We start from the raw sequence: 16,467 nt of genomic DNA, 5'->3' as shown, positions 1-16,467 counted from the left end.
CTGATGGTTCGGGGACGCCGGGGGCAGCAGTCTGGCTTCCCGTTTGCTGGAGTCATGTCTGTGTCTCTGACGGAAGCCTCCTCCCTCTGCCACGGAGACCTCAGAGCAGCAGAGCTCAAGGTCGTGGGGGCGGGAAGAGAAGGTTCTGCTAGTGGGGCACTAGGGGTGATAGGGTGCCCGGGCCATTTCCACCCCCCGATTCCTGAGCCCATGAATCCCAACTCTGGAAGCCATGGCCCCAAACGTGGGACGCTCACTCAGAGCACATAGGGCCTTCGGGGGGGACGCGGTCCTGGTGCTGCAGGGTACCGCCCCCTCGCTGGGGCTGGAACCAGCCTTCAAAAGGCCCTTCCGCTGTCCTGTCTGCCAGCTGCTGCAGGGTGGTGGGCCACGGGTCTCACTGAGACCAGTGAGAGCCGTGAGCGTGGACCTATGGCCCCACCTCATTTGCCATGGAGCAGGCTCCTGGTGGGACACGGGGACGGCAGATGAGGCATTCTGGAAGTCCATGATGTCGTTTTGGCGGGAGTCCACTTGAGGGGGAGGCAAATCTGTATCCCGAATGTGTGTCTATTCCAGTAGGAACAGAGCCCGGCCCTTCTCACGATGGTGGCCGCCCAGGGACGTCAGCCTGCCAGCAGGTGGCTGGCTGGTCGCTATAGGAAGGGCTCCAGGTGAGGGCTTGGTGTGGACATCCGCCGCTGGCACACGGGGCACACAGTGGGGGCCAGAGCCGGGTGGGCGTTGGAGCGTGAAGTCCCTGCTGCTGAGCCACACATGGCCTCCACCTCTGCCAGCACAGCCACTTTATGCCGGAGCCCAGGGGGCGATGGCCGGTGTGGCTGGGGAAGGGGCTGCCCGGTACCCCCAGAACGGGCCATCTACCCGCCTGATGATGAACGACCGCTGGCAACCTCCCCCCGTGGTGGGCATTCACACAGGGCACAGATACCTACATTTTACCTGTCCACACACCTCTTCCCCAAATTCCCATGTCATCATTTTCCCAGTCATGGTCCTTCCGAGTCCCTGACCGTCCAGCCGAACCACTGGCCGCAGCCACGAATCAGCCATGTATTATCACGTCTGGCCGTTTCTCCTTCCGAGCATGGTGCACAAGCAGGCACACGACCCAAGTCCTGCCCCCCGGGGGACTCCCCTCCACCACATTCTCCAGGGACATCCGGGGGGCGGGGACTGGAGAGTGACAGCTGTCCACGCCGGGTGGCAGCTCCTGAGCACGGGCCAGACCCATCGGACAGCCGGGCCCGAGCCTCCTCTCCCCTGTCAGCTGACCGGAAGGGGGCCCACAGACGTACATGAATATACAAATATCTTGTTGAGTCCCTGATTCCGATTTTCTGTATGAATATCTAGAAGTGGCATTGCTGGGTCCTATGGTCAACCTGTTTTTAAGTGTTTGAGACTCTGCACCATGCTGCATTCTCACCAGCCTCATCAATAGGGAAGGAGATGCCCCCAGGGCTGGTTTGGAGACAGTGGAGGGGCAAACACCTTGCACCTGTGCACATCTTGATTGTAGCCCAGCGAGGCCTGTGTTAGATGTTGGACTTACGGAAACATAAGATAATACATTGTGTTGTTTTAAGCCCTTAAGTTTGTGGCCATTTGCCCCCAAAGCAACCAGAACATTAACACAGACCCCTCAGGCCACCGCTTTTCCTTCCCCGGAGCAGCTCCAGCAGGCAGCCGGCAGAGGGCAGCAGCCACCGACGAGCAGAACTCGGCTCCCTGGTCAATGGCTGGAAGCCAGGACCCTTGCTCAGGACTGGTCACCACCCGGTGAGGAGGGGTGACCAGAGGCTGCTGAGGGCTCGTGACATTCTGAGTCTTGGCTGCAGGTGTGTGTGAAAGTCAATTGCACACGTAGGATGTACAGTTTTCTGGATGTCATACTGCAGTGAAAATGTGCTTGGGGAACGGGGAGAGCTGGGAGGGGGCCAGGGTTGGGGGCGAAGAGAAGGGGGACGAGAATGGAACACAGCAAATCAATTACTTGGCAGAGGGGAGTCATCAGACCTCAGCATCTACAAGGTTGCCTTTTTCCCGGGGATGCATCCCTGGCAGCCTCCTGGTGGGGGCAGCAGACACCAGCCCATCTGAAGAGGCCGGGTTAAAATGCCAGGGCGGGTCCAAGGCAGTGTTTCAGGCGCCACCCACTCCTCTGCCAAGAGCCGTGTCAGTGAGCAGTGGGTGGGCGCCTGCCGAGGACATATCTGTGGTCCAGAAGGCATGAGAGCTTACCTTCCACATGCCCTCTTACCTCCTCCACCACTACGCCTGCCAGCTTGACTCTGAGGTCCACTCAGCTCAAAGGCAGAAAGGTCCACCTGGTCTCCTGCCTCCTTCCACGCCCTCTCCCCTCCACTCAGCTCTCTGCGCACTGCTGCCTCAGGGCCTTTGCACTGCCCTTCTGCTGCCTGATCTGTCCTGCCTTCTTCCATGATTTGACATCCTGGCTCCTTGTTGCTCAAGCCTCCATGGGTCTCCTGGGCCAATCATGTCACACTCTGTTCTACTTTATCAGCATCTCTTTCTGCCTCTGAAACTATCTGGTTCTGGGTCTGTTTTCTGGTTAGGCATCTCATACCCTCTGCAGGAAGCCTCTGCCCGTGGGGAGGAGGGAACGGTCTGCTCTGTCCACTGCTACGTGCTTGAACACTGCATGAGTGAATGTCTACACGGTCTGGGTGCCCGTCTTGGCGTAGGTGCTCAGGAGCCCTGTGCCCGCGGGGAAGTTACCTCCCCATGCTGAGCTGCTCATCTGTCAGATGGGCCCTGGCGGGCTTCTGGGAGGGCTCATGGAGAGGGGCGGTCCCCGCGATGCTGCCCCCGGGTTCTGCCTTCATGTCTGGACTAAGGAAGCGGTTCCAAAACTTTGGGAGGCCATCTGGGCGGCGGTTAACCAGGACGTTGGGAGTTTGAGCTCTGCGGAGATGTTCCTGGGAACACAGGAACGCGGGCACTAGGGGGCGCCAAAGCTCTCCCTCGGCCGGAGGTGCGAGAGGCAGAACCGACCGGAGGGGTTTCTAGGGACCAACCCCAGCTAGCAGGGCTGTGAGGCTTTGCTGGCGTTGGGTGTGAAAAGTATCTTTCTTTCGTGAAATAGTGTTGATTAGAAGTGGCAGTTTGAAAACGTGTCCCCACTGGCCCGAACGAAAACACTGGCAACCCTAGGTGTGTGTCCAGGAGGACTGGAGACGTTTTAGGTCCATGGATTCCTAAGTGCCACCGTGCTGGGTTGGTGGGACCGGGGCGGGAACTGGAGGATGGAGGAGGATGGTGGGAAGGGGTGAGCACGACGCCCACCCCAGCATAAACGCAGGCACATGCACGTACACACACACACGCAGGTGTCCGAGGAAACGCAGCCCATGCGTACGCACATGTGCACACACGCAAGCACAGACGGGCGCATGCATACACACACTCACAGAGAGACGTGGACGCCTGTGATCCCTCCCGAATTTGCAGCTCAGCCAGGAGGCTCCGGGGACAGCCTCTTTAGCTTCCCGGGGTGAAGGTCACAGGGACGGCGTTCGAGTGAAGACAGGGGTTGTGTATCCAAATTTATTTAGTTGCATGAAAGTTCAGCCACGGTCCTTGGTGAACTGGCGTACATTCACTTTTTTTTTTTTTTTTCAAAAAAAGGAATAGTTTCCATAAAAGGATTTTTGGTCATCACCTAATTTTTAATACAGTATTTATATACAAAAAACCCCACTTCCAACTACTTACTGTACAAGAGAAACTAGAAGCGTCAGACCCCACGACTATAGCAATGCCTAGGGACGGCGGCCGGAGGGGACGGCCTCACGCCGACCGCACGTTCACGGCAAACGCGTCTGTTTCTCCCCTCCCTTCCATGAGACATTTCTTTTTAGGTTTCTCTTGGAGCTCGAGAAATTTCAGACAATTGGTTAGTATAATGGCTGCAAATTTAGACCACTCCTGTCATCTGTGAGACTCGTTTTTACAAGCTTTAAAATGGTAGCTGTCCCACAGTCACATTCCTGTAAGTAAAAATATAGAGAAGTATTACCAAAATAGAAGCCTTTATTAATAAAAATCTTTGGTAGTGACAGTTTTTTAAATTCCTCGCGATGATATTTGGTTAACTAATAAAATAAACTCCTTCCACCTTGGAGCGACAGAGAAAAACCCTCAAATCCACCCTAGAACTGATTTTTTAAAAAAATCCCAATAAATATTCTAAAGCTGTGACTGTTTTCCCGATGCCTTAAGATTTCGTGGAACCTGAAGCCGTCTTTAGAAATGCCTCTGGGGTCCTCTCTCTCTCTGCTCATTTTCTGCCCACCTGCTTTTCTTTCTTCTTCTTTTTTTCTGTCCCACCAAGCAGATGGACAGTTCTGAGGCTGGCTCATGGTGGAGGGGCAGGTGTGGGGCTGACAGTGGGGACCCTGACGGTGCGGGCCACCCACTGTCCCGAGGGACACCTGCTGCCCCAAGGTTCTCCAACAGTAAATTCTGAGCTCACAGGCCCTCTCCTTCTGGCCAGAGGGTCTCTCAGTTTCTGAACTAACGGAAAACAGAAGATGAAAAGCCAGCTGACTTCTCCGACCTGGCGGTAAGTGAGCCTTCTGGAACCGGTGTCAACCTCGTTTTTCCGTTCTCCCTCCAAGACTGCACGATGTTTATCCAATGCTTTGCAACACCATCTCGACTCTCTCTAAAGGCATCGGGCGGATTAGAAAAGATGCTTTCTGGAGGCCTCTGCTCACCTTCCACGGCAAAGGAGACCCAAGGTTCCCAAGGATTGTTTCTGCAAAGCGACCGTATTCCCGCGTGTTCTCACCCTATCCCCAGCGACCATTTTGATTAAACTTGAATACTAGAGATAAAAAAATTCCCTGCATATGGTTTTGTGCAAAACGAGGAGAAGAGAAACAGAAAAATGACAGAAGAATGTTGTCCTATTGGAAGGTGGTTTTCCACCGGCTCGGGGAGGGTGCCCAGTGGCCGGGAAGCCAGGGGCAGCTACAGGGCACCCCCAGGGTACTCGGGGCTGTCCAGGCAGGCTTTGGGGCCGTGGTTGTTGCACGGCTCGTCCTTCTTCCGGTCCTTCTCCATCCAGGTGTCGAGCAGCTGCTGCTTGCCCTGCTCCTCCCGCATGAACAGCTCCACCATCAGCACCTTCTCCTTGTGCACCTGCTGGCTGATGTCCTTGGGGATGTCTGGGATGACCCAGTCCACGAAGTCGCTCATGAACATGACCAGGTTCTGGAAGGAGAGTCAGTGTGTGAGGGTGGGGAGGAGGACAGCAGGAGGTGCTCCCCACCTTCCCTGCACCTGCCTCCACTCCCACCTGCCTTTCACCACACCTGTCTCTGCTGTCCCCCACCCCCGACCTCCCTACCACCCCCCTCCACTGTGCCCACCCCATCACTCCCAGCCTGCGACCTGAGACACACAGTTTGGACTCCCTTGGCCTCGGTTTCCCCCAAGGTATAAATGAGGCAGGAAAGTGGCCAGCTAGCCCTCCAGAAACCTTTGCTGACTTCTATTATGAACCGGAGCTCAGTAAATGGCAAGTTTCTGAATAATTCTGACTCCCTGGGCTGGGAAGCTTAAGCGATGATTGGATTGGTCACGCATCACCAAATACAGTAAGTATCGGGCTTTAAGGAAAATAGAATAGAAATAGAATGAAAGCCGGGTGGAACTTGGTGTCTGATGATGCCACAGGCCCTTCTCCAGTTTGCAAGGGCTCCCAGGGCCACCCCACAAGTCTGCTCCCTCCCTGGAGAAATTTCTAGTGCACGGAGAGCAAATGGTCGGCTTTTACAGAAGAACTGAGATCTATTTTTAAAACTTCTGTCCCGTGATCCCTTGTCAGCATATCTGGCTGTTTGTTACCTGGTGGACTGTTCTGGTGCCTCCCAGCCCACAGCTGTGGCTTCTGAGGCTCACAGCTGCCTTCTTTCTAGGGAACCCCCTCCCGCCTGGCTCTTCTTGGTCTGAACAGACTACGGCCCATGCCCAACCAACATGGGCAGACCAAAGGGGTTCTCTTGCATCCAGGTGGGCCTGGGTGTGTGCTGGGATAACCCACTTGCACCAAATCCTTGCCCCAGGCTCTGCTTCTGGTAAACTCAGCCTCAGACACTTGTTTCCAAACACTTGTTTGCAGAGTGTTATGGAAAGCTGACAGGTGAGGCAGCAGAGGGGTGGAGGTCCCACCAGCAGCCACACTCTCTGTAAAGGGCAGTGCTGGGGCTTGAACTCAGTCCCTGGGATTCCAGGTGCAAGAGGTACCTGAGTAAAAGGGACTTTGACTGGGCCCATGTGGTTAAGGGATGCTCCCCCAGCTCTGGGACTATAGCTGCTGCAGACAACAGCCTGGTCCCCAGTCTTGGGTCCTGTCCCCTGGGAATCACTTTGGCCTCCGGGTTATTTGTTGTCCCCTCCCCAGAGACCAGGCGAGGCTGGGTGCTCTGGTCCCTGGCTGGGGGCTGGAGTCAGCCGGGAACCCACTCCCCTCCTCCTGCCTGTACTGGTCCTGTCCTCGGGTTGTCTCCAGCTACAGAGGTGGTGAGAACCCGAGCTGGGTCTCCCTTCCTCCCTGTCTCCTTCAGTAAAGACCACTCGTATCTAACTAGGCCTGCCTTCCCCAGAGAGGTCCAAATCCCACTGCTGGTGCTGGCTCAGGCTTCCCTCTGCCCTCCTGGGACCTGTCCCTGCACAGGGCCCAGGGTCGCCAGGCCTCTAGGCCTCCCAACGCCCCCGACACAGGCCACCTCCTGCCTTCTGACCCCGTTCTGGACTCAGAGCGCTTCCTCAATGCCCGCTTCCCAAACCTCCAGGAAACGAGGGCCTGCCGCACCTGGAAGACAATGACGAAAGCCAGCCGGGCCGCCAGCACGGCCCAGAAGTCCTTGGAGATGTCGTACTTGTGCTCTGACCATGGGGGCTCCCGGTAATCTTTGTACCTGCAGAGATGGACAGGAATCAGCCGGGGGTTGGGGGTCTTTAAGCAGAACCAGGGATCATTCCCGGTGCCCCACATCCCTGAGCTAGCAGCAAGAAAGCCTCCCCCAGCCTCCTTCCCCTCTTCCTGCTGCAGCTTCCCCGATCTTCCCTCCTTATCCACACACGACACCTGTCCGCGCCGCTCCCTGACGTCGCATCGTGGACGCTGCCCATTGACTTCCCGCCGGGGCAGACACCCTCCCCGCAGGGACCTCCCACTGACCTTCGCTCTATGGAAAGTGGTCTTCCTTGCTTGCCTGTCCACTGCCTGCCAGCATACACTGTCCCCCCTCCAGAGTGCCCCATCCCTGTCCCCTTCTCAGAGGTCCTGAGACGACCAATCTGTGGGAGCAGGGCAAGGATGACAACCAGGGTCCTGTCACTTCACAGGCCCTCTGACTGTGCCCCGAATTCTGGGGACGCTGCTGGGTTTACTGGGGCTGACCCTGTGTTATGCAGCAGAAAGCTCCCCAAAGCCACTAGAATAAGCTTGAGGCAGGGGCAGTTTCTGGGGTTGGGGTGGTAGTTCATCCCTGCTGGTCGCTGAGGTCCAGTGGTGGGGGGACCAGAAGAGGGGTCATCTGGCTCTGGGTGCACAGCCCTGGCCTGACCCCAGAATAGTGACCACTTTGCTGTGTGTTCTCGTGCAGTGGCTCAGCCTCTCTGGGCCTTGGTCTGGCATCCTCTCAGTCACAGGAGAAGCATTTAGTGAGTCGCTATTATCTTCCAGCTCCCATTTCAAGGGAGCACATTCAGGAACACACAACAGAGGGGGTCCCTCGCCCACAGAACCTTACTTGTGGAGGGAGCTGGATGGGAGCCTCCGAGGAGCTGCTGGGAGCTAAGCTGCCAGGCCAGAGATAGGATCGATCTCTCTGGGAACGATCCTATCTGGGTACCAGCGGCAGAGTGACATAGGACTTGTCCAACCTGCTCTGTGATGGGAACAGGCAGCCCCTGCTCTCCCAGCGTCAGACGCCATGTACACTCGTTCCTCCCTTTTCTTTCTGTGCTTATGGCCAGCTGCACTGGGATGCGAGGAAATATGCATGGGTCACCTGGCAGACTCCTAGGCATCCCTCAAAGCCCGTGTAGGCCTGTCCAGAGGCCACCTCCCACCACCTGCACTGACCTCGATCAGATATGATCTAACGTTTTCCTTGCTTAGCTCTGGTACCCAGCCTGCCTGTGCCCCTGGGGAGGGTCATAATGACCTCTCTGGGGGTGGCTCCGGGGATTAGAGGAGAGAAGGCCTGCCTCAGCATAGACGTAAATGGTAGCCAGCCACGACTGGAGCTCTGAGCGATGCTCTGCCTCTCCCCACACCCATCGCCCCAGGCTGGGCTGGGTGCTGCGCCTCCTGCCACCAATTCCTGCAAGAGGCACCTTGCCTGGGCGCAGCTGGTGAGGGCCCGGAGCTCCCAGACCTGCGCTGCTGGATCTTGGCCAGTGGAGCGGGGAGGGCCTGGCTGGAGCCCGAATCCCAGGGAGCGGGCTGGTCTGATCCACGGTCTTCCGACTCCGTGGGGGTGAAAGCTACAAGACGCTTATAAATGGGTCTTGGCTGTGAGCCTGGCCTCTCCCCCACATGGCCAGGACCCTGGGCTGATGCATGGGATGGAGATGGAGCTGCTTCCTTAGCCAAAGTCTGGGACCCAACGTCCGGCTCTTGGAAACCGAGGCTAACCGTGTAAATACCAACGCTGACATTCCAGAGGAAATTTCTAGTAAGAGGACCTGTCTTCTTTGCTTGTAATTATTCATCCTCCAAAATGGATTTTTAGCAAAGTAGGTCAAGTGTGTACATTTAGCCTGAACCGTCGAGACGATGCAGGGAGAGTGTCGGGGCTGCGGAAGGAGAGGGGGTCTGGCGCAGAAGCCCAGGGGGTGAGGGGTCGCCTGTCTGCGCCAGCCTGGAGTGTGGGTCTGCTGAAGGATGGGGGCGGGTGTCTGTGGGTCCCTTCTCTGCACTTCTGGCTCCCAGGCTGTCCCCTCTCTGAGATGACCACACCGGAGTGATTTTTGGGCCCATTTAGGTGCATGTGGAAGTGTGTGGGCGGGTGGAATTCGGGAAGCTGGAGCCGGGTTGGGGTGCGGGCCTTGCGGTGTCACGCACTCTATCTAGCTGGCAGACGCGGCTCTAACTCGTTCCTTCCCCCGGCTGCACCTGGGCCCAGAGCAGGTGCCGTCCCCGCCCTGACACAGAAGAGAACACCATGTCCTTGCACCGGAGTGGCTCCGGGCCCCGCAGGGATGCCTGCTGTGTGCAGTGCTGTGGGGAGCACCCGAGCCGGGACGCCCCCTTCCCTTTTCCCCATGGCTCGGGGAGGCGGGGCATTTTCCATTTCTTGGGACCGTCTTGTCACTGCAAGCTGCTTCTTGTTGCTCAGTACCCTAGACACTAGCAGGTGCCCCCTCTCCCCTTTCCTCGGTCAAGGTGACAGAGATCTACCAGCCAGCCTCAGGGAACCACGTGCCAAGGAGCCAGCAGGCCTCCCCGAGCCAGAGGGACCGTGTTTCACCGCACGGGCTCTGGGAGGCGTATTTTGTCCCTGAGCTCTTCTGTGTCCTGAACCTCAGCTGGGCTGGAACAGCTCCCGCGGGTTCCCTCCTTGGTGCTTTTGCCCACGCTGTCCTGTCGCCGGAGTGACCCCACTGCGTCTACCCTTCACCCGGGCTTCCAACTACGATCCCCTCCTTTACGCTCTGTGCCAAGGTCCCCAGATAGCAGGGACCGTGCCAGGCACGGGTCCCCGGATCCCAACCTAGGCTGGCGCATGTGGTAGGGGCCCAGGGAATGGCCAGGTCTCAGCTCTGCCCCCCACGTCCGGCCCCGCCTCCATCTTTCCTGGGGGGCTTCCTGTGTACCCCATGCATCTGGCCAGCAGGTGGGGCCCCACAGGTCTGGCCATCTCTGCTGGCCTGCCCAGCATCCAGTACCCCCTCCCCGAGTCAGAGCATCCCAGTTTCCTGAGGACCTCTTCATTCTCTAAGCATGACCCCACATCCTGGCACACGCCCCAGCTCTAGCCCCTACCCCCTGCCAACAGCGCTTTATTTAGGGACGGGCATGTGATCCACGGCAGGCCAGTGAGAACCGCGACTTCTGCTGACTATTGAGAAAGACGTTCTGCCACTGGGATGGCTGAGATGACAGAGCGTCTTCACTGTCCACCCAAACAACACAACCATGGAGGAAGGCAAAGCTGGGAGGCTGCACCAGAGCAGGGCCTGATGGCAAACTATAGGCCTGGATCCAGCCATGCCTGAAGCCGTCCTTGCCTTCTTAATGAAAGGAACTCCTAAATGACTTCCCAGTGGCCACCCTGGCTTTTTTTTTTTTTTCCTCCCCTTGAAGCAAGTTTGAGATATTCTGTGACTTGCTCCTAAAAGAATCCTTGCTTGAACTAGGCTTTTCCCAGAAACCCACCACATGTGTCTTTCGGAAAGAAACGCTGAGAGCCATACCTGCAGATCTGCACCTCGTAGCCCAGGTCCAGGGGGTCATTGGGGGCCGTGCCGTTCTGGAAGTCGCTGACGTTGAAGGAGGAGAGGGTGTGGTTGACGAAGCCGTGCATGGTCCCATTCTCGCTGTACATGTAGAGGTACACCAGACGAGGGATGAAGTCGGACGTGAAGGAGATGACGAACGCCTGGGCCGGGGACAGGGTGGTGAGTGCAGACCCCAGGCTGGGTGCGGGAGGGGGACATGCCCCAAGGGAGCCAGGGTGGCCTTGGCCCTGGGGTGGGGCCATGTGACACTTTGCCTATGAGTCGGCAAGGGGGCCTGGGTGCAGGGAACAGGACATCCCTGAGCAGGAAGGTGGGGGGGCAAATGCAACCTCTCACTGGCTGTGTGGCCTCGGCCACGTCACCTAACCTCTCTGTGCTCTGTGTGCCTCCCCTCCCTGGCGTACTTGAGAGGTATGCGGGAGTGGAAAGAACTTAGTGAACAGTGAGGTTCGGACTCCAATCATCCTATCCCAGAGCCATCTCTGGGGACATCCGGTGTGCTGTCGACAAGAGCAGGGACCGGGAGCCTGGCCGCTTGGGGTAAGGTCCAGCCCTGCTGCTTTCTGGCGGTGTGGTGTTGGGTAGGTCGGCTGACCTCTCTGTGCCTCGGCCGTCCTGTACGACGGGAAAGGACAGTCCCTTCTCTGAAGGCTGTGTGTGCACAAGGGGTGGATGTGTGTAAAGAGTGTAGAAGGGCCTGGAATATTCTAGAGGCTCGATAAATGCTAGCTGCCATTACTGCTGTTGCTGGCTGTTCCCATGAGAGGTCCAGCTGGTTTCCAGCTGCTCACATCACCCCTGTGCTCTAGATGGCTGTACCCCGTTCCCAGCTCACCCCCTCCCCCATCAAAATGTGTGCTACTGCCTTGGAGCTCTGCGCCCACCAGCCCAGGTCAGGAGAAGGAGCTGTCGCTGCCTAGTGTGCACACTCTGCCCATCACGGCCCTTTAACAGGGGTTCCAGAGCCTGGACTGGGCAGGGGGCTGCCCCCAGCAGGGGAGGCAGTGTCCCAGGGCTCTGAGAGTCTCTTCTCTGGGGCCGAGCGTCACCTCCTGTGCTGTGGGGCCGAGTCCCCAGACCCACAGTCCCCAGGCTGTGTCTGCTCCTGGGAGCGGTGGCCTGTGTGCGGAAGTCAGCTTCTGGGGGCTGGGGCTCAGCCTGCAGGCGGAGGGGTGAGGGTCACAGGCTGGGGACACTGTGGACCTCCGAGGCTGTCTGACATTTGTTCGCACGGCTGGGGATCAGCCTTGGCTTTGAAGCGTGTGTGAGGGACCGCTGGACCACTAAGCCCAGGGACATCCAGGCCTCGGAAGAGCCACGCGGACCTGGATGGGCGGCTGCAGGGAAGGTAGTGGGCTGGTTCTCGTGACAGAGTGGCCCCTGCCCTCCTAAACTGCAGGGGCAGGGGCCGGGGCAGGAGAGGCTGTGGCAGGAGTGTGTGGACGAGGGGCTGAGGAAGAGGGCTGCCCCGGCAGGAGGCTGAGGAGGGAAGCAAAGTCCTCAGCAAACTACGTGTGTGCAAGAGGAGGCCGGCGGGCTTCTGTCCCTCATCTCCATGTTTCTGCATTTCCTGAACCTTTAAAGAACAGGCACGTATTTCATATAAAGCGATAAAGGTAACCTCTAAAAATAAGAGCAGAATGATTGCTAAAGAGGAGTTTCTCTCTCTCTCTCTCATATCCTCAGGACTCTGGGGAGGGAGCGGACTTAGGGGCCAGGGTGGGCGTGGCAGAGAAGTCTGCTCAAGGTTATAGCAGAAGGTCAAGGACAATGTGTCGTTCTCACCCACAGTTGTCCCAACCCCTTCGTATGACCCAGGGACGTGTCAGAACAGGAGATGCTTCCACCAGTCTGGGCGGCACCGAAGCAGGAGACAGAGACCCCATGTGGCTTCCCCGGGAGGGGCGTCCAGCTCCGTGGCCACCCAGTGGGCGCTCCTGGGCAGCAGAGGTCCCCCACGTCACTTACATTGATGATGACAGCCAGTTTCCCAACGCCTCTGAGAATATTGTACCAGATTCCTGGGGGGAAAGAGAAGCACAGTGTCGGGCCGGCTCAGCCCCAGGCTGTCAGGACCCCCCGCTAGCAGGTGAGCGGGGCCGGCTTGGTCCTCTCCCCGGTGGTCAGATGCGTAGAACGAGCAGATGTTCAAGGGCTTGGTGGGGAGGGGACCCCGGCTGATGACAGCGCCTCGTCCACTCCTGGCTCCGCAGGTGTTCAGAGCCAAACTGTCACTTCTCCAAGGGGCGCTTCGAATCAGCCGCTCCCTGAGAGGTTCTGCAGCCCCTCCCCTGAATCCGAAACCTTAGACGAAGTCCCCAGAGGGACAAAGATTCCATTTGGATGTGGTTCCTGCCCAAAATGGTCCACACAGGAGTGGAGACCAAGCCCAGGAGGCTTCCGTGTCCTGCACCGTTGCTCTGGGACCGGGAGACCAAATTCAGGGACGGGTCCCTAAATGTAGGTCCCAGGTCCAAGAGCAATGCCAGGGCCCTGGGTGGGGGACGCTGGGGTCATGACCTGAGCATAATGACTCGACGGCCGTGAGGCACAGGACACTTCCTGTCTGCGTGTCCCCCGTTTCTGCCACCGTGGGGCCTAGCACTGCCCCTAATGCCTGGGGAGCAGGGGGCTCCCCAGACAGACGCACGGTCCTCCAGTGGCCTCCCCAGCAGAATGAGGCCAGCAGGGCCCGGTGAGGGCCTTATCTGAGGGCCCCTGTGGGAAGCAAGTGGGCCCTGCCTCCCGCCCCATGGAGCGCCACCGGAGCCGCGAGATGTCCCGGGTTCTGTCTGTCTCCCCATGAAAGCAGTGGTTCTCAAGCCTCCTTCCTGCTGGAACACGCGGCCCACGCGCTGCTACCAGGCTGCCCCGTCAAGCTCCCCTCAGGAGTGCCAGTGGGGATGCAGGGGAGTGGATGGTCCTCGCGGGGGAGACGCTTCCGGACGAGGCCAGGCTTCCTGGGCTTCCCGCCCGGCCGCTCGGCGCCGGGAGCCCCTCTGCACAGCGCCCGGGGAGGCTGTGCGCCGCACATCCCTGCTTCTCTCCTGGGCCTCGCGTGCGCTGTCTGGCCGCTGGCGCTCAGCACTGCTGGGCTGACGTTTGCTGAGTGACTGTAAGAGCGTAGACAGCCCTTTCCCCCGGGGCTGTTGGTCCCGGGCCTGGGCCGCAGGATGGCGGTCCTTGGGCCACAGCTGGGCTCATGGCTGTTTCGTCCTGCTCATGTGCGTGCTGCTTGACAACGCTGACTGGTGTTTACAGACCATGATGGCATGTTTTTTTGAAAAATCTGGACTTGCTGCTGCTTCTGAAAGAGCCTCGATCCCAAACGGGCGGCCTGTTTCGATGGCTATGGTGGCGCCATCTCCAGGCCGGGCCATGCACTGCGGCTCTGTTCTCCCCACCCTGCACTCACTCACCCACGGGCTTCCTGGCCCTGTGGGGTCTGGGTTTGCAACCTCCAAGACCGGGAGCTGGGGCCTGGGTGAGAGCCCGGTGAAGGTGAAGCGTCCGGAGCAGGGGCTCCTAGGGGAGGCGGCGACCCGAGGAAAGGAAATGGGTCTTGGACTCACTGCCCAGGGACAGGCCAGTGGGTGGAGGGAGGGGAGTGTGGGGAGTGGGAGTGACCAGGTTGGGATGCGGGGTGGGCCGGAGAGCTTCTCGGAGCCCAGGACGGAGCCCACCGTACAGGCCCCAGGGCATCTCTATGTCCAGGCCCGAGATCCCGTCGGACCCCACACCAGAATCCTAGGGTCTTGTACAAAAAATGCCAAACCAGGATGCCCGCCCCGGCCCTTGGGCTCAGCCCTTCTGGGAGCCTTGCCCCCCCCTTCTGTGTTATCGGGACGCACGCCGCAGAGCACACCACGCTCCAGTGATCTCCAGGTACAGAATGAAAACCTTCAGGCTCCCTGTAGGACAATCTCCAAGGGGAGAGGGAGACACTCCAAGGTGTCCTGCTGTCCAGGGACGCCACAGCCCATTTCCAAGGATGAGACAGGGAGGTATTCCGACGCCCCGGACCATGCGCCGGAGCCGAACGCAGGCAGGGGCCGCTCACGGGAAAGGCTTGAAGAGAACATGTGGGAGCAGGAAGCCCGTTCGTCCGCTGTCAAAGGTCAGGGCTGGGAGGCTGGAGCTGGGTCCCCACTGGCAGGGAGCTGGGTCCCCCCCGTGACTCACCCAGCCTCCCCTCCCAGCCAGAGCCTCCCCCCGCTTCCCCTGGCGCCCTGGGTGCAGGCCGTGGGGGCCACCGGGCCTGGCGTCCCCTCGGGGCCCACACGGATCACAGGAGGAATACAAAGGCTTGTTCAGGGAAAGGTTACAGGGGAAGAAGGGCAGGTTAGGCCTCCAACCGAGCAGACAGGAACCAGGAAGTGAGCAGCTGGCCCATGAGGACAGGGAGAGAAGGGGGGCCGCGGGCATAAAAAAGGCAGACACCCGCCTCCCAGCCTCGGGGGGTGGTGGGAAGGACCACGCCAGGGACAGGCAGGGAGTGGCCAGGAGGTGGCCGGGGCGCTCCCGTTCACCCTGCTAGGTTTGCAGGCTTGAGGACGAGGCCGCAGGGGAAGTGGGGCTCTGCCAACGCAAACACGGCCACCCTGGCCTCGCCTGGGGCCTCTGGGTGCCTGAGAATCAGGCCTTTGTCAGGGAGAAGTGACAGCCGGGAGGCCGCACTCCCGTCTTTACTAACACTGGGCACAGGGCTCCAGAATCCCCAAGGGCTGTCCAGGGAGCGCCTCAGCCAGCTGCCCCGTCCACCCTTTCCTTTGGGGCCTTGGGTTGCAACGTAAGCTTTCCCGGGCAAACCGTCTGCTCGCAGAGGTGCTGCAGGAGCGGGCGGCCCAGGGGTGGGGATCTGGGGGCGCAGGGTCTCCAGTCCCAGCTCAGCATTGGTGTCCACCTGGCCTTGGTCTCCCCATTGGGAAAATGGGACTGAGGATCTGCCCAGGCCTCCTCTAGAGGTCCCCGGGAGGACCCGATGCCGAAAGCCCCAAGAAGTGATCAAGTCCAGGCACTGCCTCTGGGGTTCCCCCTCAGAGCAGGGCATGACAAGCTCACGGGAACCCTGGGGACAATGTCACCTTCATCTGGGGAGGGGACTTGTGAACGCGGCCTGGGGCCCAAATTTAGTGCACTCAGCCTGGGGCGAGAACGGTGGCCTCGTGGTCCACGGAGACCACGGCCTTTATTCTGGCCACGCATGGAACCCCTGAGCAGAGCTCGGACCCGGAGGAGCAGCAAACTCAGGGCTGTGGCGTGCGGGGCAAGGGACTCACCCACAGCTAGGGCTGTGGCAGAATCAGGCGCCTGGAAGCCAGAAGGGACTTCAGAAGGGCAGTTAGTTCTCTCAAAGCCTCTTAAAATCACAAGTGAAATCTTCCAGGAACGTGCAGCCTGGAGAGCATCTGTTTGCAGAGTCTCTGCCCATTGCCTGGGTCGTCCAGACAGGTGAGAGAGACGGTGACAGATGCACCGCAAGATTTGAGCCCCGGCTCTGGCTGGTGCCCCTCCCAAGGTTCCCCGGCCCGTCCTAAAGCTGGGCCCTGAAGGAGTCCCCATGGATGTCACGGTGCCAACGTGGGCTGCAGTGAACCAGACAGAATGACCAACACATGTGACACGTGACCACGCGTTGAGTGCATAAATGGCACTTGGGGACAGTTTGACCTGGGAGAGCGGCAGGCCCGGCCACGCCGCCAGTGCCACCAGGGGCCAGGGTGGGCGTGGACCGAGGAGCCCCACAGACCCAGGCAGGATGGGACGGCCGAGGGGCCTTTCTGACAGGGACGAGCCCCGTGCCAAAGGCTGGAGAAGCCGCCGCCACCTTCCAGCAAGGGGCTGCCTGCCCTGCTGTCGTCCTGTCACTCTGGCATCCTGTCCTCATCTTGGTAAAACAACTGATGACACGTCAAACACGTCCTTCAATCTTGGTGTCTTCTA

At 59.2% G+C, this 16,467-nt stretch overlaps 1 protein-coding gene across 4 annotated transcripts in view; it reads right to left on the bottom strand.

Annotated features, from left to right (window-relative positions):
• Nucleotides 1–3,692: 3,692 nt before the first annotated feature.
• ANO1 (anoctamin 1) overlaps nt 3,693–16,467 on the bottom strand; it is a 151,422-nt gene continuing 138,647 nt past the window's right edge. For all 4 annotated transcript variants that reach the window (XM_032879717.1, XM_032879720.1, XM_032879718.1 and 1 more), the window contains 4 exons: nt 12,493–12,545; nt 10,480–10,664; nt 6,866–6,971; nt 3,693–5,262 (listed from right to left, as the gene is read on the bottom strand). In XM_032879717.1, the coding sequence (XP_032735608.1) occupies nt 5,020–5,262; nt 6,866–6,971; nt 10,480–10,664; nt 12,493–12,545 (587 nt within the window). In that variant the 3' untranslated portion in view covers nt 3,693–5,019. The remainder of the gene's footprint in view (nt 5,263–6,865; nt 6,972–10,479; nt 10,665–12,492; nt 12,546–16,467) is intronic.

The sequence above is a fragment of the Lontra canadensis genome, unplaced genomic scaffold (assembly GCF_010015895.1).
Source record: "Lontra canadensis isolate GAN:19392208 unplaced genomic scaffold, GSC_riverotter_1.0 scaffold66, whole genome shotgun sequence".
In the NCBI taxonomy this organism is placed as follows: domain Eukaryota; kingdom Metazoa; phylum Chordata; class Mammalia; order Carnivora; family Mustelidae; genus Lontra; species Lontra canadensis.
This window is presented reverse-complemented; position numbering and strand designations above follow the sequence as displayed.